Consider the following 22,220-nt stretch of genomic DNA (forward strand, 5'->3'; position numbering starts at 1 on the left):
GTAATGGGAGAAAAATTAGTTCCCAACAAGGCCTCTCCAGAGTGCAAAGCAATGGTGGGCAAACTGGGAAATCACCAAAAAGCAGCCTGCATCTCACAGGCTAGTAGCAGGGTCCTGCCACTCCACTGCAGCTGGTGGTGTGACAGAGCTGGCTCTCCCAACACAGGGATTAGAAGGGATTATGCTAGGCCAGGGTTTACTGTGGCTACCCTGTTTCTAGAGTAAGCACTGCCCCAGCCTGGAGCCCTTTGGCAGTCCCCAGAAGGGCTGGGGTGGGACAGGGTGCTGCTTGCCTGTCCACATGTTCTGCCTGGAACAAAATCCAGGGCCGCTGGGACTTCACCTATCATCTGTGCATGGCACCCTGGTTCCTTCTGGGGGTAGGTTGGGCTGAGGGGGAACCTTCATCTCTCGTTTCTTCCTCACATTAATCTGTTCATCCACTGCTACCCCCATCCCTTACCATAACCAAACAAAGCAGGTGCAGATGCTTGAATTAACAAGAAGGAAGTCTGGTAATAAAAAGCAAATTTATTACCCAAAACTAGTAAAGGGGGAAGTAGCCAGATTGCTATTTAAAGTAACTGCTTCAATTTTTAGTGGGGAAAGCAATTTTTAGGGGTTTTAAAAGGGAAGACTTGATAAGGCATGCGAGAAATGGGCTGAGTATGATGTGTGCGTGTTTTGTTCTGGTGGCTATCTTGGGCTTCAGTCCACCTGGACCTCGGATTGACATTATTTTAACAATGGTCAGGTTGTTAATTAGCCATTTTGAAGTAATTTTTGGAGGATTGCAGCTGGGTCTCCAGGCTTGGTCTGTCTCAAGATTAGCCTCTGAAACTTCTAAGACATCACACAAATAGTAGCATACAGTTAGGTAAATGAAAAGGGAGCATATCTGGTGAGAAAGGGGAGGGACGTGGAGTCTATTTTAAGGCTAAGGAGAAAGGCTTTTGAGTTGCCTCAAGGTTGTATCTTGAAACCCAAGAGAATGGGAAGAAAAGTTTAAAATGCATGTTGAAGTTAAGCTGCGGGCTGCATTGCTTCTCTGATACCTGCTACTCAGCTTCCTGCCTCATTCACTCTGCTCCAGCCACTCTGATCTCCTTGCACATAAGCCATGCCTGTAGTCCGCGGCCTCTGCACTGACTGTTCCTCTGCCAGGAGTGTCTATGCCCCCTGGCTCACTTCATGCCTCAAATGTCATCTTCTGAGGCTTACATTGGTCAACCCTTTCTCAGAGGCTTCACCCCCCAATATCTTGCCAGCAATCCCTAATAGCCCTTGTTACAGCCTGCACTTTTTTCCAAATACTTTCTACCTTTTTTTTTTTTTTTTTTTTTTTGAGACAAGAGTCTCTCTGTCGCTCAGGCTGGAGTGCAGTGGCACGATCTTGGCTCACTGCAAGCTCCGCCTCCCAGGTTCACGCCATTCTCCTGCCTCAGCCTCCTGAGTAGCTGGGACTATAGGTGCCCGCCACCACGCCCGGCTAATTTTTTGCATTTTTTCAGTAGAGACGGGGTTTCACCGTGTTAGCCAGGATGGTCTCGATCTCCCGACCTCGTGATTCGCCCATCTTGGCCTCCTGAAGTGCTGGGGATTACAGGCGTTGAGCCACAGCACCCGGCCCTTCTACCCTCTTATATACCTGTTGTCTCTTCCCCCACTAGAAGGTAAGCAAGTTTCATGAGAACAGAATTTGTCTTTTTCCTTGCTGTTTCCCTATTTGAATAATGAATGAAGGAACCTGTGAGTAGGGATCAAGCTCTTTCACACAGAAGAAACACCTGGCCTGGGATGGGTGAAGGGTTTTTTCGCAGCTGGCGCTGGGTGGAGCCGGAGTGTGAACCGCGCCCATCACAGTGCTCCTCGCCTCTTCCACCCACCCAGAATTCTCCCCAGTGACCCAGGACCAGGCGGCTGCCGGGGGGCCGAGAGCCTTCACTAAATGTGACACATCAGTGACTACAGCCCTGAAATTCAAATTGGAAGCCCAGGCTTGTGCTCATGTCCAGCAAATCCAACAGGTGAAAAATCTAACTTGTCAGCTTATAATGGTTCCATTATCAAAAGCTTAGCCAGGGCTGCTGAGTTTGTTTTTAAATGTTTAGTTTGAGGCTTTTTTTTTTCTTCCAAATCATTTCTTTTTCCCTTATGATATGAGAACAGTAGAAAATATGGGTAATTATGCAGTTTATGTAAGCATTCAACAATTGGGAGCGAATTTTCTACAATCGCGAGTGCGGTCACTCCGGGAACGCATCTGCCCCAGGAAAGGTGGGCGGGCAGACGCGCGTGCGGGCAAAACCGCAAGGAGGAGCGGCTCGGTGGCTCTTTCTGCCCCTGCGCCCCTGCTTCCCCGAGATCACTACCGGGGCCCCTGGAGGTGGCGGTCCCCAGGACACTCCAGGAGCCGGCCGGGTCTCGCTGGGTCGCTCCGCCGCGAGGCTCCCCAGACCCCTGCACGCGGCAGCCCTGGCCCCCGTCACCCCCCCGCGCAAGCCGGCGAACTCCGAGTGGTCAGGTCCTCCCCACGGAGGTGATTTCGATCCAACGGCGATCGGAGTCTCCGAGGACGGTGCAGGCGCCTCCCGCCTCCGTGGGGAGCGCACAGCAGAAAGCCTGGGGCGGAAGCAAGAGGGGAAAGGCGGGTGGTGTTGAGAACCAGCCGAGTGTTTTCCAAATATCCATTTAATCTTGGGTTTATCCTATGTATAAAATCGTAACGTGAGGTAGGCTTTCTTATCCCCACTGTGCAGACGGGGAAAATGAGGCTCAGAAGATGCGGTGGTGGTCTGAAGGTGGAAGAGGTGGGTTCGAAGCCAGGACGGTCTGGGGCTGCGCTCCTTCCCCGGGGGCCGCGGCGGGGCGGCGTCTAGCGCGGCAGCAGCTTGCCGAGGGCCGCGGCGGACGCGCGCGGGCGCGGGGGCTGGTCGGGCAGCATGGCGGCACTGTGCTCTGCCCGCAGGGCCAGGCGCGGGCACGCGGCGCGCAGGCGGCGCAGGCCGGCCGCGCTCACGTTGCGGCAGAAGTCCACGTGCAATGTCTGCAGCGCGCGCCCGTCCGCCGCCACGGCAGCCAGCGTGCGGTTGGTGACGCGCGCGCAGTTCTCCAGGCGCAGTGCGCGCAGGCGTGGGCAGCAGCGCAGCAGGCGCGCCAGGCAGTCGTCGGTAACGTGGCCGCAGCCCGACAGCGTGACGGACGCCAGGTTGGGGCACCTGTGAGGAGAGTGCGGTGACCCGGGGCTCACTGCCTTGTTAAAGCCACCCAACCGCCCCGGGGGACTGAGTGGACTCATTTACCGAGGAGGACTCGGGCCCTGCGAGGTGAAGACACTTGGCTGCGATGACACTGCAGGGTTCCAAGTCGGCTTTCTGGCCGGCCCATTTTCCCTGCTCTTTCTGCCCCTGCACCCCACCGTACCTTCATCTGCGTGGGTTCTTGGCTCGTAGATTTGGGAGCCCCTAGTGGGAAGCCCCGACCCCGGCCCAGCAGAGTCCTGGGGCGGCTGTGGACAGAGGGAATGCCGGTTCCAGGAGTCACAACCCTTGACTCTTTGTTTCGCTCTGGACGTGCTGCCTTGCAGGGGAGCGGTGCGTGGCGATTGCTGCAGTCTAGCTTCAAGCTGAGGCCCCTGAATGTCCCGGCGGGACGTGAGTGGGAAGAGGGATTTGTTTCCTTGGAGGTGGCCTAGTGACAGGCCCATCCCAACCCTCAAGGCGGTGGGGGCACGCGTTAGCATTGGGTCCGGGTTCAGCTTAGTAGACTAGAGCTGTTCCTGCATCCCCTGGGCCACCAGCCTGGAAAAGGGCAGGGTTCGGAGGCAGCTAGAGGCAAGCCCTGAGCAGGTACAGTCACGGACACCCACCCAGGTCGCTTGCCCAGAAAGCTTGGGGGACCCTCTGCTGCAGCCTCACCAGCCCCTCCCAGCAAAAAAAAAAAAGATCTTGAGCCAAGTTAGACTTGGCTTATCGCCGCGTCAGTCACTCACAGAGCCTTCGTTTCCTCTGCGTGGGGGGAACAATGCCTACCACTGGGGTTGTGAGGAGCCTGCAACGGGGCCTTCCACAGGCAGTCCTAACCCGCTTTCCCTGGAAACAAACGGGACCAGCCTGCTTCCGGTCCAGAAGGACCGACTAATGAGCTGGGGCCTTGGCTCCCCGCAGCCAGAGGGAGCTAGAGTCTGGGCTGGGGAAGCGTTTCCCTTTCCCTGCCAGCCTCCCCCGCAGCTCCGTGACTGCCCCTGGCTGGGCCAGCTCAGCTCCTTTGTGCCTGGGGTGGGAAGTAAGGAACTAAAATATGCTGGGCACAGCCAGATGTCACACCGAGCCCGGGCCTCCTTCAGGTTCATGTGCCTTCGTTAGTCACCCCGTCAACCTCTGCACCCCCAGTTTTGTACATGAAGAAACTGGCCCCGGGAGCTCAAGTGACTGGCTGGTGACGTACTTGCTGTCAGACCCAGGACAGATGTCTGAACCTTGCTGGGCGTCACTTCCTCATTTGTCAAGTGGGAGGATTTGTTACCTTCAAGGTGGTTATAAGGATTAAGTGTTTAAGCCTCAAAGGTGTTGGGTGATCTTTTCCTCTAAGAATCTTTGGAATAATTCTGATACAGGGAAAAAAAGAGCGGACTGTCCCCCTGCCCAGCCATCCTCAGCCATTCCTCCCGACCTGAGCTGAGTGCCAGAAGAACCAGGTTCAGTAGACGTTCATCAGTACCTACTATGTGCCAGGTGCCACTGTGTCATTTAATCCTCTTACCCTGTCGGATAAGAAAAATTTAGCACTTTTTATAGAAGAAGAAATGAGGTTGCAAGAGTTTAAGTATTTGAGCTGGGGTCACATGGTTGGACGAGCTGGGCGGCTCAGCAGAGTGCCGACAGCAAAGCCCTTTGCTCTTTATGTGACAGCAGGGCCCCTTGCTTGATCAGTACAGTGGCCTGGGAGGTCCACTTCACACCTTGCAGGTTTGGGGCATTAAGCTCTGTTCTCTTACAGTAAGAATGGAACAACTTCAGGACATGTGCCATTCGCCTCCCTCCACCCCCCACCCTTATCACTCTAGTCTGATTCCTGGGTCTTGTTAAGCCCATCAAAATAGCCTTGTCCAGTCAGGGCCCAGCCCCAAGTCCATCTTCTGTTTTCTTCCTACCAGCTCAAAAGAAAGGTGGGGTCGCTACGCTGTTTCCTTCCACTCCTGTCGTGCTGCCAGCAAATAGCAGCTATGAACTTCGGTGGCAGTAAACTGGCTGAGTCTAGTTTTCCATGAACAGCCAGGCCCAGTTTGTTACATGATCAAGGGGGTGTTTTTCCTCAAAGGCAGCACGGGACTGGCAGAAGCTCAGTGAGAGGCTGGTTGAATAGCTCCGTGTTCTTGCCTGGGCCGCTCTACTCATGAGGCTGGACCATGGAGGGAGCTTGGCCTGGTGATTCAGCATCTATGTCTGTGTCTGGGGTGGGGGTTAGCAGATAAACACAAGATGTATTTGGGACATACTTATACTAAAATATTATTCACTGTTTATCTGAAATTCATATTTAACTGGGCAGCCTATATATTTGCTAAAATCTGGCAACCCTAGACTGGGCAAATCACACCACCTCGTGGAGCATCAGTTTGCTAATTTGAAAAATTAGGCTAAGCCACCCTCCTTAGGAATACTGTGTAAATCAGTAATTCATCTACTCCTGAAGTCTGGTTTGGCTCAGCTGACCCGAGCACCCTGGCTCCTCCACCTCTCGCTCCCCACCCTCTCTTTCCTCCGCAGTTTCCCAGGCCTTGGGGGCTGCTTGCTAGGCCTAATGGAGGGGTGAGCTGATTGCTGCATCTGGAAGCCTTTTTCCAGAGCCTGACCTTGAAAATCCAGGCCCAGCTGGACCCACCCAGCACTTAATGACTACCAGTACGGAGGCCCCACTTCTTGGTGTTTGCATGAAGCAGCTCCAGGACCTGTGAGGCTAAGAGGAGGATTAGCAATTGTTTCCCTCATGATTTTATTGTCTCCTGGGAACTCTGCTTTGGGTGGTCTGGTTGTCTGCCCTGGGCCTAGTTTGAGGCTCCCCGAAGGTGGAGCCATCTTGGTCTAGTAATTTGCTCTTCCCTGCCCCCCAAGAGGGAAGCCAGAGCTAGCGGGGCCAGCACTGCTCAGGAGGCAAGGTGGCCTACCTGTCGCACACCCGGAGGAGGAAATCATTGACCAGGCTCTCATGCCGGCTGCAGATGCTTCTCTGGAAGGCACTCTTGAGCCAGTCCTCAATGCTGCACACCTGTACGCGGCTGGAGTGCCAGCAGATGGAGAGGCTGCGGAGTGCCGGGCCCAGGAGGAAGTTGTCCTTCTGGAGTTCAGTGAGGGAACGGAAGTGCAGCAGGGACCAGAGTGCGGGGTCCTCAAACACGTCGTGGAGCTGGGAGCAGGTCCTGGCAAGGCTCTTCCTGCTGTCCTTGTCTAGGAAGGAGAAGAGGTGCAGCAGGCACTCCCGGTTGAGCTGGGTTATGTGCATGATGAGCAGTGGCCACATGTGAGTGCAGCTGCAGCCGGGGGACGGCTGACCTGCCTCCTCTCCTCCTCCCCGGCTCTGGGCCGGTGGACATATATGGTTGAGGAATGGTGTTTATTTTTGGCTAACAACTGGTGCTGAAGCTCTGCGGAGGGGTGAGGGAAGAAAAGCCAGGACCCAGACATATGTGCGGCAGTCTGTGGTTCGGCTTATGTTCAGAGGGATTGGAGGCCCTGGCAGAAAAGGAGCCTATTGAAGTTATTTTCCTTAAAAGGGATTTTTTTTCCCTTTAGCTGACAATGGTGTTTAGCAGTGAGCACTTTTGGCTTTTCCCAAGGCGTTTTGGCGGTGGCGGTGGCCAGGCCAGCTCTGTCTGGCTTTGCAGTCTGTACTTACGGGGAAGGAGTCTAATTGTAAATGTTAACTGTTCTGATTTTCTAGTACATCGGTGTGAATCTTTTGCTCCACCCTTACTAGGAAGAAACCTGTTGCGTGTGGAGAGCTAAGGGTGACAGTTGTGAGTTGTGAGAGCAGAGTCCATGGCTGCTGCCTCATTCCTGTTATTTTTCTGCCATAGAGTAATTGTCTCCAGGCTAGGCTGGTTGGCCTTCAAGTCCTGCTACCTGCCACTAGGCAGGGGGATTTTCCTGGGCCTCCCCAACAGCTAGATTTTTACCCTGAGTTGTTTCATAAATATTTTACTGAAGTAGCTGCTTTCCAAAGTTGTGTGTCTGTGTTTTATGTTTTATTGGTGCTTTGTTGTTGTTGTTGTTTTTGTAGTTTTGGTCAAGCAGTACTGTCTGTGTTTTAAATTTAAATTTACTTGGCTTTACATTTTCTCACTGATAAGGCCTTGTACTATGTATAACCTGTATTTCCCAAAATGTCAGGATGGATGAGGTAGCTCTTAATGTGAAACTGCATGAAACAATTTTAAGTTCAATATTTTAGTCTGTCTTTGCCTTTAAGTTGACCACACACCATCCACTCTATAAGTGCCCTCCGTTCCCTCTTGGAGAAGCCAGTGGGCCACCCCTGCCCTCTGACTCAACTCTAGGCAAGGTGCCTGGAGGTACTATCCGTGAAGCTCCCCCTTCCTGAGTACCCGAGGCCTCATGATACGGCAGACCGGTTTCCTCATGCTGCTTCACTCCCAAACCCAGGACCCAACCTTAACTCCCTGCTTTGAATCCCAGTCGTTGTTTTTTGGTTTGCTTGGGGGATGCTGATACGGTGCAGCTGTATAGGCCACATTCTGCCTAGGCAATAGTGAGAAGAGAACGGTTTTTCCTCTGCTAGCCCAGGGACCACCACCTCAGTGGTTACTTCTGTTTGTTCTCCCATTTGGAATAAGAGGGAATGGGAATCCTTGTGTTTTCCCATAGACACAAATGAAGCAGCCTATGCTGAACCCACTTCTGGAACTAAGGTTTGGTCAGGGCTGGTGCAGCTTTGCCTTTAAAGGCAGAAAGCAGTCAAGCAAAGAAGAAAGTAGCCATTGTCAGTGGCTTTCCTGAGAAGCCAGCCTCAGCTGGTGCCCCTGTGCCTCCATTACTCCACCATGCCAAGATGAAGTGCAGTGGGGGGTTCTCTTAAAAACAAACCAAGGAAGTCAAAAGGAAGCATTTCCCAAGGAAGGGAAGCAAGCTACTGCTGCTATTTCAGCCTCATCAATGTAGTTCTGAATTCTAGCTGACACCCTCATTTAGGCTCTGTCTAGGTGTACTTCTCCACTTAAAATGGATGCTGCCAACCCACAGGTAGTGTTATTAGAAAGCCGCATTATCTCCACTTTCCCTCCCCAATCCTCCTCAAACCAATGCTTTTCAGAGGACAAGCATTTAGGAATAGGTAGTTCTTTCCACTTCTTGCAAGGCCAGAGTGGTACTTGTGCCTTGCACTGACTAAGAGTCCCTATGCTTCAGCGTGGCTTCCAAGGTGCACTACTGCAGCCGGCTGGAATGGCAAAAGATTGGCAGGGAGAACATTTAGAGCCTTGCCCCTCTGCTGTCCTCCAGGTAGGCTGCAGGAAGCATCTTAGACTACCAGGGCCGGGGGGAATGTGCTCCTGCATGCTGCAGAGGGTCTGAGGCACAGCCAGGAGGTGACGAAGCTCTGCCCCTTTGGCCTTGTCCAGAGCTATGCTGTTTGGCAGCAGTGACAGCAACCACGCAGCCTCTGACCAGCACAGCTGCCAAAAGAGAATGTGCCCTACGGAACAAGGATGCATAACAATTTGAGCTGCAGGCACCTGTGTCTTCAATTTTAGAAGACTGACAAGAACAGGCAAAGGATGACTGTGGAAACAGGGTTCTGTCTGCAGGAGGCATGGGGCAGGGAGGTAGTCTACAGGAACTTACTGTAAGCAGGACGTTTATTTAACAGCACTTATTTGCCTGTTTTACCTTAAAAGATGACCAATATCCTTTGCTCAGAGCCCCAAAACTGGTACCTCAGGGTAGAGTCTAGCTCTAAAGGGGAAGGGAAGGGGCCTCATGTTTATAAGATCAGTAGTCACAAGAGACTGAGGGTGATTTCACTGGGCAAGGGTGAGTGGGACCTCAGGCACCTGACTGCAGGCACTAATCTCTGGGCCATCACTTTGCCCGTACAGGTCACTTCATCCTGGCCCAGGTACAGCAGCTCCAAATCGTGGGGATTCTGTAAGAGCTTGCTACCTGTTGACTGAGGAGGCCCACAAGTCGAGTAAGTACATCATCATTTGTGTGGCTCTACTGAAAAAAGGTGTTCAGAAATAAGTCAAAAGGAAAGAGAACAGACTTTTAATGATACTTTTTAAAACAGTTCAGGTTGGTGAAGCAGAAAAGGGATGTGATCACAATTTAAATGAATCAGTCACTTGCACAATTAATCCTCTTGGCATCATACAAACTGAGTTTTAATGGCAAATGATGACATCACAGCATGACCAATGCTCATGGAAGGCAGTCTAGAGTCCATCACGCCCACACCTGAGGGGGAAGGCATTGCACCCACTGACGAGACACAGAGACCTTGGACTACAGATGACACCACATGCCCACTTCTCCTTCCTCGCCTTCCTATGGCTACTCCTAGTCACCTGGGACCCAGGCCTTGGCTGCAGGAACAGACTTTTTCCATGGGCTTTTCCAGGGCCCAAGTGAAGAGGCCACTTCAGCAACAGAGGGTACAGGAGAGAGTTTAGGGGCTGGTGGAGATTAAAGTGGGATAAGTGTATCTAAATAGACTTATGTACACTAAACCAATGAAGGAGAGGTTTGGCTTTAAGAAATAAATATGTCCCCAACCCCAGAAACCAAGCTGCTGAGCAGGTTCCACAGGCGAGATACACATTTAACACTCACCCCAGGCCAGTACACTTGACTGGTTTAATTCTAGTACATTTGTCATCACTATACACTGAGTAGAATACAGTGGATAAGCAAAGGTTTCTCCACCATGGAGAGAGATTTGTGTTGCCACAAACTGTTTCTATCACCCACCTGTGTGGGAGGACTTCTGAGAAAGTTTTCTTGTTCCAAGGAGCCATGTGACTCAGCGCGAGGCCCTGCCTCAGCAGAAGCTCTGAGCGAGAAGCCACATATATTGCTGGAGACAACATGGCACAAGGGAAAAGCCCTGAAGAGGACAAAAGATCAGCTTTCAAAATAGGTGTGGTAAGGCTACACAGTTAAAAATGAAAATACAAATAGGCACATTTACATCACTGGTGTTCAAGTGCACAATTGAGATGGATCTAATCACTTTTCTAAAGAATCTTCATGCCACTCAAACGTTTCTGTTCAAGTAAAACCAACCAATAAAAAATTCAGAAAGAAGACGTGTTCATCTCTTAAGCCAACAGCATCACCTGTCTGAAGACCACTCTGCCCGACAGAGTAGTCCAACGTGTTGCTGAAGTTCCATTTGGTATAAAAATACAGCTTTTTTTCACCGTCAACTCTGCCCAGGCCTTTACTGTTTAACAGCTGCCCATTCAGAGAGACTGAAGATCGAACTATCAATGTTAGAGGTTACAGCTGTCTACCTTCTAAGCAAAAGAGCCCAGATTCATAGGAGATACTTTGCAAGATCAAAGAAGACTCACATTTCAGGTTGAATTAGATGTGATGTTAATGTGTGATACATCAGATCTGGTGGAGCTGTCATTTTTATATATCAGAACTAGTCAAATAGCAGTTTCATACAGTTTAATCTAATAAATTTAGCATTGTAAATTAATTTAAGCACACATCTCCCTATTATCTTTTAGGACTCGAAGTTGTAAGACCTAAACATGATGGCAAAGCTTTATTCTTTGGAGTGAAAATTTAGACCAGCACTGTCCTGCGCCGTATGTGGGTGTTGAGCACTTGAAATGTGGCTAGTGTGACTGAAGGCACTGAGTTTCTAATTTAAATTTCAACCACATGTGGCTAGGGGCCATTGTACTGGATGATATAAGTTTACACATAATTGCAATTTGCTCCTTGTCATGTTAAAGTGTTTCGCAGATGTGTTCTGGGAAGATGTGGGATTTATCCAGTTAATATTAAAATGGAAATGGAGCTACATCTGCTCCCACAACTTCAGATATCCAACCTGAGGGAAAGCCACCAGACTGTTTTTACATCATAAACTTAAAAATGGTCAAGATGTTTTTAATAGAACAGGCTGGGCATGGTGGCTCATGCCTGTAATCCTAGCACCTTGGAAAGCCAAGGTGGGTGGATCACTTGGAGCCCAGGAGTGCAAGACCAGCCTGGGCAACATGGCGAAACCTCATCTCTGGTAAAAATATTAAAAATTAGCTGGGTGTGGTGGTGCCAGCTACTTCGAGGCTGAAGTGGGAGGATAGCTTGAGCCTGGGAGGTTGAGACTACAGTGAGCTATGATCATGCCACTGCACTCTAGCCTGAGGGACAGAGTAAGACTCCATTAAAACAAACAAAAAAAAAATTGCCAAAAAGTCTCGTTGGCTTAACACAAGATACATTTTGTCCCTTGTGGAGACTTGGTAGGCTACGTCTACCAACCCCCACCTCCCTCCAAACAAAAAAATATATCAAAGGACTGTCTTAGAACACTTGTAGAAACCACAACTGCTTTCTTTAAATGGGATTCTGGTTCCAAATTTGAATCTGAGTTAAATCTATTTTTTGAAAACAAAACTGGCTGGGCATGGTGGCTCATGCCTGTAATCCCAGCACTTTGGGAGGCTGACGCAGGCAGATCACCTGAGGTCAGGAGGTTGAGACCATCCTAGCCAACGTGGTAAACCCCCATCTTTACTAAAAATACAAAAAAAAATTAGCTGGGTGTAGTGGTGGGCATCTGTAATCCCAGCTACTCAGGAGGCTGAGGCAGGAGAATTGCTATTCGGGAGGCCAAGGTTGCAGTGAGCTGAGATCGTGCCACTGCACTCCAGCCTGGGCAACAGAGAGAGACTCTTGTCTCCAAAAAACCCCAAAAAACAAAACGAAAACTCCACTTACTCAAACAGAATATTTTCAACTTGTCCTATCAGGATAGGCCAATGAGAGGTGTTAAAACTCAGAGCAGCGAAGATTCTAAATTTCCTCCTCTGGAAGCACCACCCCCCAGTGATAAACTGAAGTGCGGGTGATGATCCAAGTAAATCCCAGAGGTTCACACCTCAGACTCGCATGCCAAACACAAGCAGGAAGTCTAAAATGGACATGTCGTGACTTCCAGTGCTACAACTAAGGGGGAATGAGATACTGATTGATTCAAAAAGGAGGCAGACGCCATGGCTTTACCTCACTGGTAACACCTATACCATGTCAGTGAGTCACAGCATTTTTTTAAAACATTACATGTATTTGGTCTTTACTCCCATCTTACCTCCCCACAAACAAGTACGCCCCAAAACCAAAAAAACCAACAAAGAGAGTAATTCTTGTATTTGCAGGACAAGTACAACTGAACCAACAAATTTATTTAGTGCTGATAAACAGCAGCCTCGAGAGACAAGCAGTAATTACCTGGTCTACTTAATGATGCCCTTTGTTATATTTTACAGGCAAAAAGAATGATTCCTCAGCAGTCACTGTGAAATTTTGTGGGCCACAAGTATTGTGCACACATGATCCTTGATTTAGAGTCAACCTGATCTCCATTACAGCTGTGGAAAGGCAGCAGGCAGTTGTGTTGCTCTTCACAATAAGGAACATATCTTGCTTTCAGCATGTGAGAGGAACAAAAGCACTGATGTAAATGTGCCTCAAAGTGAGAACTGAAAACATTAACATAAAATAAGTCAAATAAGACTAAGTTCTTACAACTACATATAAAAATTGAATTATTACAACTAAAGCAGCAAATCAAAATGTCTGCTGAGGTTTTCTGGTAGAACAACAACAAAATTAGTTGGTGCCCATGTTCAGTAAGTCACTACCATTGACAAAACTAAACCCAAAATAGGAAATTGAAAAGTGCATAATGAAATTAAATCTTGGATCAAGTATTTGTGGAAAACTGGAAATGTTTCTCTGGTATGGTTGGTGAATGATGATTTGGAGGAGGTATTAAAGTTTATCCGATCCAGCTTTGGCCTGGCGTTCCACGTAGAAAAGGATGTAGGCCTTCGCCTTCACCACAGTCTCCTCGTCAGTCAGTGTTACAGTACTGTCATTGAAATGGAACCAGCGGCCTCCGTGAGTTGCATATGCTGTGTAATGTCCAGAACCAACCCTGTAAAGGCAAAAGACCAAAGGAAAAAAGAACCTCAGAAATCACAAAAAGACCTGTACAACTATATAATGTTAGATTTAAATTTTAAGAAGAATACATCCTAGACTTTTGATTTAAGATGCTTGCTAAATTCACGTTTTTACCTTCCTCCAAACTGACCAGAAATCGAGGGTTTGCTAGAACACAAAGCAGATGGCCCTGGACTAATGGAGAAAACAGAGATGAGGAACTCCCAACCCAACAAGCACAGGTCAAGGCCGACGCAAACATGGAAAACTAAGTACCAGGTTTTCCCATCAGAATCTTAGGAAAAAACTAAGCTTAACAAAGAAGGGTACCCTTCTCTGACACCGTGGTCATCGGGGGCTCTTCCCTATCAACATGACCCACCCACTCACACATAGAACCCTAGAGTCAGTCCTCCAAGTCAGACGGAAGGCCTGCAGGTAGAACAGACCTTTGTAGTTGCCAGGAAAACCCTATTTAAATAATAAAGATCCATCTCATCATTTACTATGATTCCAAATAACCACCAAAACCAAATTTTAAAAATAAGTCTTTTGCACGCCTACAAAATCACATTTTTGAGGGGAAAGAAATACCAGGAAGAACAAGTAAGGCAATCAACCCTGAGGAATTGAATGCAGAAAACCTAAGAGAACTTTACATTTTTAAATTAGCACTAATATTTTCAAAAAGATAGATAGTGCAATCATAAAACAAGAATAGGCTGTTATGAAAAAGTTGTCAGAAAAATGTGACTGATTTAATATAAATATTTTATGGAGGAGCTAATCTTTTATTTGGATACAGATGAAACCCAAATTGGTGATTTGGAAAAGTAGGCCATGGCAGTCTTTAGAAACAGAGACAGAAATCATTAGAGTATAAGACATGTGGAAGAGAGATCCAGGAGATTCACTATGCATATAATAGGGGTACAGAGAACAAATGGTTTCAGACCTACAGTATAAAGAGTCTCACGAGCTGAAGGCACCAAATTAAAAGTTTCCCTACCAACTACCAAGCAGGAATACACTCCAAGGAGAAAAATGCCAGGTGCCTGTAAAGTAGTGAGAATCAGACTTGTCATTCATCACACTATGTGAGTATAGATGTTACTTTATCACAGCTCTGCCGGAAAAGGATTTTCAACATGGATAGTTGTCTGCCCACATATAGTAGTCTTAAGTTTGAAGGTAAAATAGCCACTCTCAAACCAAAAACCAGAAGGTTAGACCCCTAATACAAACTTTCAGGGGAAAAAATTAATGTTTTTTAACAAGACTTAAAATGAGTCTTTAAAGTAGATGACATGGAGTAAGTTATTCCAAGTAATTTCCCCTTTTGCCCCATTTAAATTTCAATTGGTAAACGAATAAGCAACTTTGTGGACAAATAAGACTGGGTCCTAAATACTGGGTTCAAATGAACCATTCTTCATTTCACTTTTATTTACCTTCCCTTAAGCCTTCACAACATCATCTCAGGAGTACTCTTCAGCACCAAAACTGAAGGAAATTTTACCTACTTTATCTGAATCCATTTTTTAGGGAGAACTATCAAGAGTGGTACAAAACTGCAGGTCATTGGGCTGGCCACCAGGTATTCCCACCCACCAGAAGCTGGCTGTTGTACTCACCCGGAACCATGGTGCACCACCACAGCAGCGAGGTCATACAGGCAGCTCTCCGGGCCACTGTTCTCAGGCTACAGAACAAGGAAGAAGGAGCAGTGGTCAATGACATCGGTATCTCAATGACCTCTACCCTCTCCATGTGATGACAATCTTACTGAAGAGCCATTTTTTCACCACGCTAAAAAGGTAACCACCTTACCTCTAGTAAGTAGCATTTCATGTCTAGGCCTCTCAGTGGAAATTCTACGTATGTATCAACTTTATTTCTTAAATATGCTGTCCAATGAAATCTTTTCAAATGTAAGCATAGCACCTGGAGGACAGAGATGAGGTCAAAGATTGTGAACACCTAATTCACCTTTCAGTCAAAGTTTCATACTATTATCAGTTCAGTAAATAACATTTTAGCTGCCCTATCAATCATTCTTCCATGCATACCTTATGCATTCATTCTGTAAAGGGTTTAGCTTTTACTGAAAACCCTAGAGACAAATACAGAACAGTTCACATAATGTAAAGTTATAGACATGGTCTTAGCAGTCAAGCATTTTCCCCTTGAAACTGCTTCATAACTCAGAATTCAACACTCACCTTGGGTAGTTTTTGAATCCAAAACTTTTTTGTGGACTTTTGTTTCTTTTTGCATTTATGGCACATATATAACTCTGTCTCATCAAGTTCTTCTAAGTCGGTAAAACTGCGAAGACAATCTAAACAAATTGATTTTGGCAGCATTAAAACAAGATGCCTTTTATAGAGGCAATGTACTGTAGAAAAAAGACCCAGGTTTAAAATCTCAGCTTTATTAGCTATACAACCTTAGAAAAGTTAACCTTTCTCAGTTGCAAACTGGAGACAAAAAATAATACCTACTTTGAAGAACTATTGTAAGAAAATAATAACTACTTTGAAGAACTATTGTAAGGAAGAAAAATAACATGTGTAGAGCCCCTGGCATCATGCCTGACATCTGGTGATGATCAATTGTGTTAGTTTTACTATTAATGAAAATTCATCTGGATAATTCTGATAAAATGGTTTCCTGATGAATTTAAAGTTTTAATTGTAGTTTTCTGTCAATATGTTACATTATACAGGACAAAGCTCCACACTCATAAAAAAAGTCAAATTTAGATCATTTAAAAATAAACATTAGATCACAGAAGGCTACACTATCAACCTTCTCTGTCCAGAAGCTATACTCTCAGTTCCTAGATAAATCACAGCTACATTTTTTTTCATTTAAAGATGTAATTGTGTAACCCGGGGTTTAGTAAACTACAGCCCTAAAACATCCAGCCAGCCACCTGGTTTTGTAAATAAAGTTTCAGTGGAACACAGCCATGCCCATTTGTTTACATTACTGTCTGGCTGCTTTTATACTACACCAAACTGAGTCACTGGGGCAGAGACCTTATGTGGTGCAAAGCCTAAAACACAGTAAATCTTCACTTAATATCATGACAGGTTCTTGAAAATTGTGACCTTATGTGAAGCAATGATAGACCTCTTTTTTCTCATCAATGTTATGACTAAAAGTTAAAGGAAACTGTTATTGGAGGACCTGCTGTATGTCATTTGGCTTTAAACTTGCAGGTTCCAAGAACCTACTGATGACATTAAATGAAGACTTACTATATTTACTCTCTGGCCCCTGTGCCAATTCCTGATGCAATCAGATATTCATAAATCTATATAAAATGCACGTTATTCTGTAGAAAAAAATACGAATGCCTTTGTTTTTGAGACAGAGTCTCACTGTGTTGTCCAGGCTGGAGTGCAGTGGTGCGATCTTGGCTCACTGCAACCTCTGCCTCCCCGGTTCAAGCCATTATTCTGCCTTGGCCTCCCAAGGAGTTGGGACTACAGGCACATGCCACCGTACCTGGCTAATTTTTGTATTTTTAGTAGAGATGGGGTTTCTCCATGTTGGCGAGGGCTGGTCTCGAACTCCTAGCCTCAAGTGATCTGCCCGTCTTGGCCTCCCCAAAGTGCTGGGACTATACTGCACTCACCCCTTTCTTCTCCTTTTAATCAGTAATAGATTTGGGATTTTATCAGTATCTATTTGGACTTTTTTTTTTTTTGAGACAGGGTCTCACTCTCTCACCCAGGCCTAGAGTACAGCAGCAGTGCAGGTTCAATGCAGCCTCCAATTCCTGGGCCCCAATGATCCTCTTTGCCTAAGCCTCCCAAGAAGCTGGGATTATAGGCATATACCACCACGCCCAGTTAATTTTTCTTATTATTTTATTTATTTTGAGACAGAGTCTCACTCTGTCACCAGGCTGGAGTGCGGTTGCACGATCTCGGCTCACTGCAACCTCTGACTCCCTGGTTCAAGCTATTCTCCTGGGTCAGCCTCCCGAGTAGCTGAGATTACAGGTACTCGCCACCACGCCCAGCTAATTTTTTGTATTTTTAGTAGAGATGGGGTTTTGGCCAGGATGGTCTTGATCTGACCTCATGATCTGCCTGCCTCGGCCTCCCAAAGTGCTGGGATTACAGGCGTGAGCCACCACACCTGGCCTTCTTTTTCTTTGTACAGACAGGGTCTCATTATGTTGCCCAGGCTGGTCTCAAACTCCTGGGGTCCAAGCAATGCTCCCACCTTAGCCTTCCAAAGTGCTGGGATTACAGACATAAGCCACTGTGCCTAGGCATTTGGCCTATTAGGGCATTTTGATTTGTTTTCACCTAATTATATTTCTAGTATTAAATCAGTCCTATTTGATCTCTGTATATTATTGTTTTTGTATACTACTGAGTTGTATTTGCTAATACTTTATTTAGGATTCTTCGATATATAATATAAGTGAGATCAAGCTATATTTTCTTTTTCATGGTATCTTTGTCAGGTTTTAGAATGGGTTATTTAATGCCTTTTGCAATATGCATATTTTTAGTTAACTTCAAAAGTTATTTAAGATGGGTCTTTCTCACCATCACCTTTCTAAAGGAAAACTAAGCTTAACAATTACAAATCCAGGCCGGGCGTGGTGGCTCACGCCTGTAATCCCAGCACTTTGGGAGGCCAAGGCAGGTGGATCACGAGGTCAGGAGATCGAGACCATCCTGGCTAACACGGTGAAACCCCGTCTCTACTAAAAATACAAAAAATTAGCCGGGCGTTGTGGCGGGCGCTTGTAGTCCCAGCTACTCGGGAGGCTGAGGCAGGAGAATGGCGTGAACCCGGGAGGCGGAGCTTGCAGTGAGCCGAGATCACGCCACTGCACTCCAGCCTGGGCGACAGAGTGAGACTCCGTCTCAAAAAAAAAAAAAAAAAATTACAAATCCAAAAAGTACACAAGTAGTTCTTGCCAAGTGGACTCAAAGCATGTAGAAGACTACTAGATAATCACAAGTCTCCATCTCCAGTAAATAAAGAAAGGTGTATCAGTCAACAGAAGTCCATGACATTCTGGATGTCCAAGAAGAGAAGTGCCCTTAATTGATAAGGGTGGTCAACAAAAACACAATGAGGAGGTACCAGACCCTGTCATCGACTTTTTAAAGCTGACAATAAGCTCTTAAATAAAAATCAAGCCTGAGGATTCAAACAAAAGCCAGCTGAGAATACAGGAAACATGTTTCCAGCCAAACCCTAAACTAGTTAGGATGGTCTGGGCCCCCTGAAGCTAATACCAATCACATCAGATTTCAAGGATTCTGTGCCAAGAAAATACTCCGTGGGATGCAAGGCAGATGCCACTTGCCATTTTTCTTGTTTGGGGAAAAATCAGCCATCTATAAGCTGTGTCATGCACTCTCCTCCTGGATGGGCTCAAGAAGTGAGACTCTGCTTGGTATTAAAGTATTCTGGGATAAGTTGTAACTGAAATATTATGAAAGTCAGTAAGAACTACATATAGAACCAACTCAGAATGAGGGAAACAACATAGAAGGAAGGAAGCAAGGAAAGAAGCCTAAACAAACTAGTGTCCCTGAGTCTTCTAGCCAAAGATCATCTGGAATTACTGAGTTTTGTTAAACATCAGAAAGTACTGTTCAGGCTGGGTGCGGTGGCTCATGCCTGTAATCCCAGCACTTTAGGAAGCCAACAGGGGTGGATCACTTGAGGTTAGGCGTTGAAGACCAGCCTAGCCAACATGGCAAAACCTCGTCTCTACTAAAAATACAAACATTAGCCAGGCGTGGTGGCATGCGCCTGTAGTCCCAGCTACTCAGGAGGCTGAGCCAGGAGAATTCGCTTGAACCTGGGAGGTGGAGGTTGCAGTGAGCCAAGATCGCGCCACTGCACTCCAACCTGGGCGACAGAGCAAGACTCAGTCCCCCAAAAAAAAAAAATTGTTCAGATATATGTCCATGTATTTATAGTGAGGAACAGTTTTTAAACTAATGTGATTATTACTGTTCTTACTGAAGAGTTTATAAAATGATACAGTTTGATGCTAATTCCTTTAATTCTGACTTCCACTGTAAATAACCAGATAGTCAGATATTTATGATTAAGTTAGCATGTATTCACATGCCCTAGATATAAAGAGAAAATGTGTGACATTTGACAATATCAAGCATACTGTGATATTTTCTTAATCTCAAATAGGCCAAAAACAGTTTTGGAGACACATACTATAGCCATATATTTTGCAGAGAAGTGGAGTGGGGCTTTTTCTTCTGTATTCCTGTTAAGGAGACAATCAACACTGGTTGTGTAGGTAAGGAACAAACTAAGAACATCTACAAAATGTTTCATATACAGAGTTGCTCTGGTTCCTTACTGGAGTGTAGTCTAGTCATCCCACGTATCATCTGACAGATTTCTAGAAACGACCTGAGCAACAGTGCTACAAGTGTCTGAGACCTCTGCTGCTTCTAACAAGCCAAATGCCTCACATTACATAGAATGCCAGTAGCACAGAGAAGCCTAGCCCTTCTCCAACAAAAGTTTTATTTCTAGTAGGATAATCTGATCCTAGGGTAGTGCGGTCTAATGCAGGAGCCCCTACTAGCCACATGTGGTTCCTGAGCACACGTGGTTCAAGTGTGATTAAGCAACAGAATTTTAATTAATAGCTACATGACTCGTGGTTATCTTATTGGACAGTGCAGTTTGTTTTGTTAAAAAAAAAAAAAAAAAAAAAAAAAAAAAAAAAAAAAAAAAAACATCATGACAATACTCCCTAAAATAGAGAATAAAAAAGAGAATTACTTTTAGTGAACATACAAGTCAGAGTAGAAACTGTTAGCTTCAGTGTAGAATTTCTGATAAAATACAGACTCGGCCCTCTTTCGTCTATCCTAGCTTCTTTATATAACTAGCAAGAACAATTAGTCATTTTAATTGTGACCTGTCTGTACACTTATGGTCTAGGATAAAATTTTAAATAAGGTCTTCTGCCTTGATTACAGTAGCTAGTACTCATCAAGGAAAAAATATGTTCAGATCTCCCTAAATAAATGTGAATTTTAACAGTCTTAAAAGCAGGGCCTCAGGCTTAAGCAGCAGTTATATCATCCATAGATTTCTCAAACTATTAGACAACAGAATACGTAATACCATAATTTATAAAACTCTGCTGAGTATTCTTTCTTCCTATAGATGCTAGTGGGATAACTACAGAATAACTTCTGTTTCATTTGGTCAGAAAAACTTTTGCTACAGACCTTCTATTTTAAAGTCAGTATTAAAAAGAAGAAAAAGGTGAGAAATATTTTATGCTTCACACAATATCTTATGGCACACATTCTTATTCAATAACATTTTGGGGTGGTAGGAAAAGATATTCAAGTTTGACTTTTGTTAAGTTACAACACAGATTCATTAAAGATATTAACCACATAGCACATATAGATGAAGCTTATCAATCTATTCAGTTATTTAAAGAAAAAAACTTTTAGAACATTCAAGTATCTTTACCTCGTAATGAACAAACTGGTCCATTTTCTTGATTCTTAGAGCGCTTACTTCTGAACTGACTTGGAATATCTAATGAAAGGTCTTAAAAGGAGAGATAGGTAAACAGAGAGCTGTAAAAGGCATATATGTCCATTCAAAATAATTTTACAAACTGATGTATTTCTAGATTACACTTATTTTTGAAGGAAATATTAAATTTATTTTAATAAAATATATATCCACATGCCACATATATCTTACCTAGGAATGGATCAAACTTTCTAGATTCTGTCCCACATATGAGGCAGTTAACCTCATTTTGGAGAATGCCTCCGAATATAGCCGTGACAACAGTAGATGCTCCGTTTCTAAACAAAATCACCACATAGGAAAATCTCTCAGTAAGAAGCCATCTCTTTGACATTTAAAAAACTACAAATATTTGTTAAAGCCCCTACAGATGACTCCCTTTGAGGGAATATTTAAGTCATTTATTTCTAAGTTAAAAAATAATATAAAAATTTCAAAACCATACAGACACATACTAAATAAAAGGTTTAAGCTACACTGGCCTCCCCCAATGCCCTCATCCAATCCCACTACTTTCCCCAAGAGTAACTAACACTGGCCATTTGCTATCATAACACAAATCACATGCATGACTCTGCACAGGGCGACATGACTCCTTCCATTCCCTCCCCAAGTTAGGCCTCAAAAGGATGAAACTGCCTTGTATTGGAATCTTTGCAAGGCCTCTCATATTACAGGGAACTCTCACAATTACTTGACTTTGAACATCCTTGATCTGAGATAGTTTGAGTTTTTATACAGCCATCTGTCAGATTTGGGGGAAAGGAAGTAAAGGAATTTAATACAGATTTAGTAATTACTGCTGGGAGTAAGACTTCACAATTGAAAATGCTGGATATTACTGTCGAAAACACTTTTTAAAAAGCTCATTTAATACTGCAAATAATTTCCTTGTGGAGATGAAGAATATACTGTTTTAAGAACAGTTTTCAAAACCACCTGCCCTAATGTTATTTAACCTTTTTATCCCTCTGCTCCATCAGATACAAAACAGGAATACAGGAAGAGTACCCACCACAGAGGCCCAGTGTGTAGATGAGAGAGTTGTGTATGTGAAGTGCTTTTAGAGGAGCACTTACCAAAAATAAAGCACTTAAAGTGTTTGCCACTATTTTATTAGTATGAAGTCAGATTACACCTGCTTCTTGCTTTTATGTTTTTCCCTAAGTGTGTATCTTAAACAGGTACCTCATTCTTCCTGACAGCTCCACGGTGTGTCAGAGTATGGACATACAATGGAAGCAGGAACTACTGAGAAAGCGTACCAGTGAGACCAGGAGTAGTAGGCACTTATAATAGCACTTACTACACACAGGTTCCATTCCAAGCACATTCTTTCCATCTATTCAATCAATTAATCTTCACAACACACCTGTAAGGTAGCTACTGTTAGCCCCATGTTGTAGATGAGGACGCTGAGGTTAAGTTAGTCCAAGG

General features: G+C 45.4%; 2 protein-coding genes and 1 long non-coding RNA gene across 15 annotated transcripts in view; 1 reads left to right on the forward strand and 2 right to left on the reverse strand.

Moving 5' to 3' along the window:
• Window positions 1-511: 511 nt before the first annotated feature.
• On the reverse strand, window positions 512-6,552 carry FBXL22 (F-box and leucine rich repeat protein 22). Of its 3 annotated transcripts, none has more exons than XM_063638987.1 (2): window positions 6,167-6,552; window positions 512-2,622 (listed from the first exon to the last, which is right to left on the reverse strand). In XM_063638987.1, exons 1-2 carry the CDS (start codon window positions 6,517-6,519, stop codon window positions 2,247-2,249), a joined length of 729 nt encoding a protein of 242 aa, XP_063495057.1. In that variant the 5' UTR covers window positions 6,520-6,552; the 3' UTR covers window positions 512-2,246. The 3 variants fall into 3 exon arrangements, with proteins under 3 accessions (XP_063495057.1, XP_055134194.1, XP_055134196.1); XM_055278219.2 differs by having other exon boundaries at window positions 512-3,218; XM_055278221.2 differs by lacking the exon at window positions 512-2,622 and adding an exon at window positions 2,674-4,762.
• LOC129482418 (uncharacterized) overlaps window positions 1,252-22,220 on the forward strand; it is a 50,000-nt gene continuing 29,031 nt past the window's right edge. For 3 of the 6 annotated variants that reach the window (XR_008657693.2, XR_010120718.1, XR_010120714.1), the window contains exons 1-3: window positions 3,135-3,326; window positions 9,113-9,204; window positions 14,748-15,019. This is a non-coding gene — a long non-coding RNA (uncharacterized lncRNA). Of the gene's footprint in view, window positions 1,674-1,772; window positions 2,028-3,134; window positions 3,327-9,112; window positions 9,205-14,747; window positions 15,020-22,220 lie in introns of those variants that run through there. The other 3 variants (XR_010120717.1, XR_010120716.1, XR_010120715.1) reach the window with 3 other exon arrangements.
• Window positions 12,390-22,220, reverse strand: part of USP3 (ubiquitin specific peptidase 3) — an 82,997-nt gene continuing 73,166 nt past the window's right edge. For all 6 annotated transcript variants that reach the window (XM_063638934.1, XM_063638933.1, XM_055278217.2 and 3 more), the window contains 6 exons: window positions 20,955-21,061; window positions 20,715-20,795; window positions 15,425-15,543; window positions 15,033-15,146; window positions 14,837-14,904; window positions 12,390-13,194 (listed from right to left, as the gene is read on the reverse strand). In XM_063638934.1, coding sequence (XP_063495004.1) covers window positions 13,029-13,194; window positions 14,837-14,904; window positions 15,033-15,146; window positions 15,425-15,543; window positions 20,715-20,795; window positions 20,955-21,061 — 655 coding nt within the window. In that variant the 3' untranslated portion in view covers window positions 12,390-13,028. The remainder of the gene's footprint in view (window positions 13,195-14,836; window positions 14,905-15,032; window positions 15,147-15,424; window positions 15,544-20,714; window positions 20,796-20,954; window positions 21,062-22,220) is intronic.

Source organism: Symphalangus syndactylus, chromosome 5 (assembly GCF_028878055.3).
Source record: "Symphalangus syndactylus isolate Jambi chromosome 5, NHGRI_mSymSyn1-v2.1_pri, whole genome shotgun sequence".
Classification (NCBI taxonomy): Eukaryota; Metazoa; Chordata; class Mammalia; order Primates; family Hylobatidae; genus Symphalangus; species Symphalangus syndactylus.

Bases quoted from the DNA above. Each gene is read 5' to 3' on its own strand.
- FBXL22 (XM_063638987.1), bottom strand. From the start codon at position 6,519: ATGTGGCCACTGCTCATCATGCACATAACCCAGCTCAACCGGGAGTGC. The intron at 2,623-6,166 runs GTAGGCCACCTT...CTTCCGCCCCAG, and splicing joins CTCCTCCGGGTGTGCGACAG to GCTTTCTGCTGTGCGCTCCC.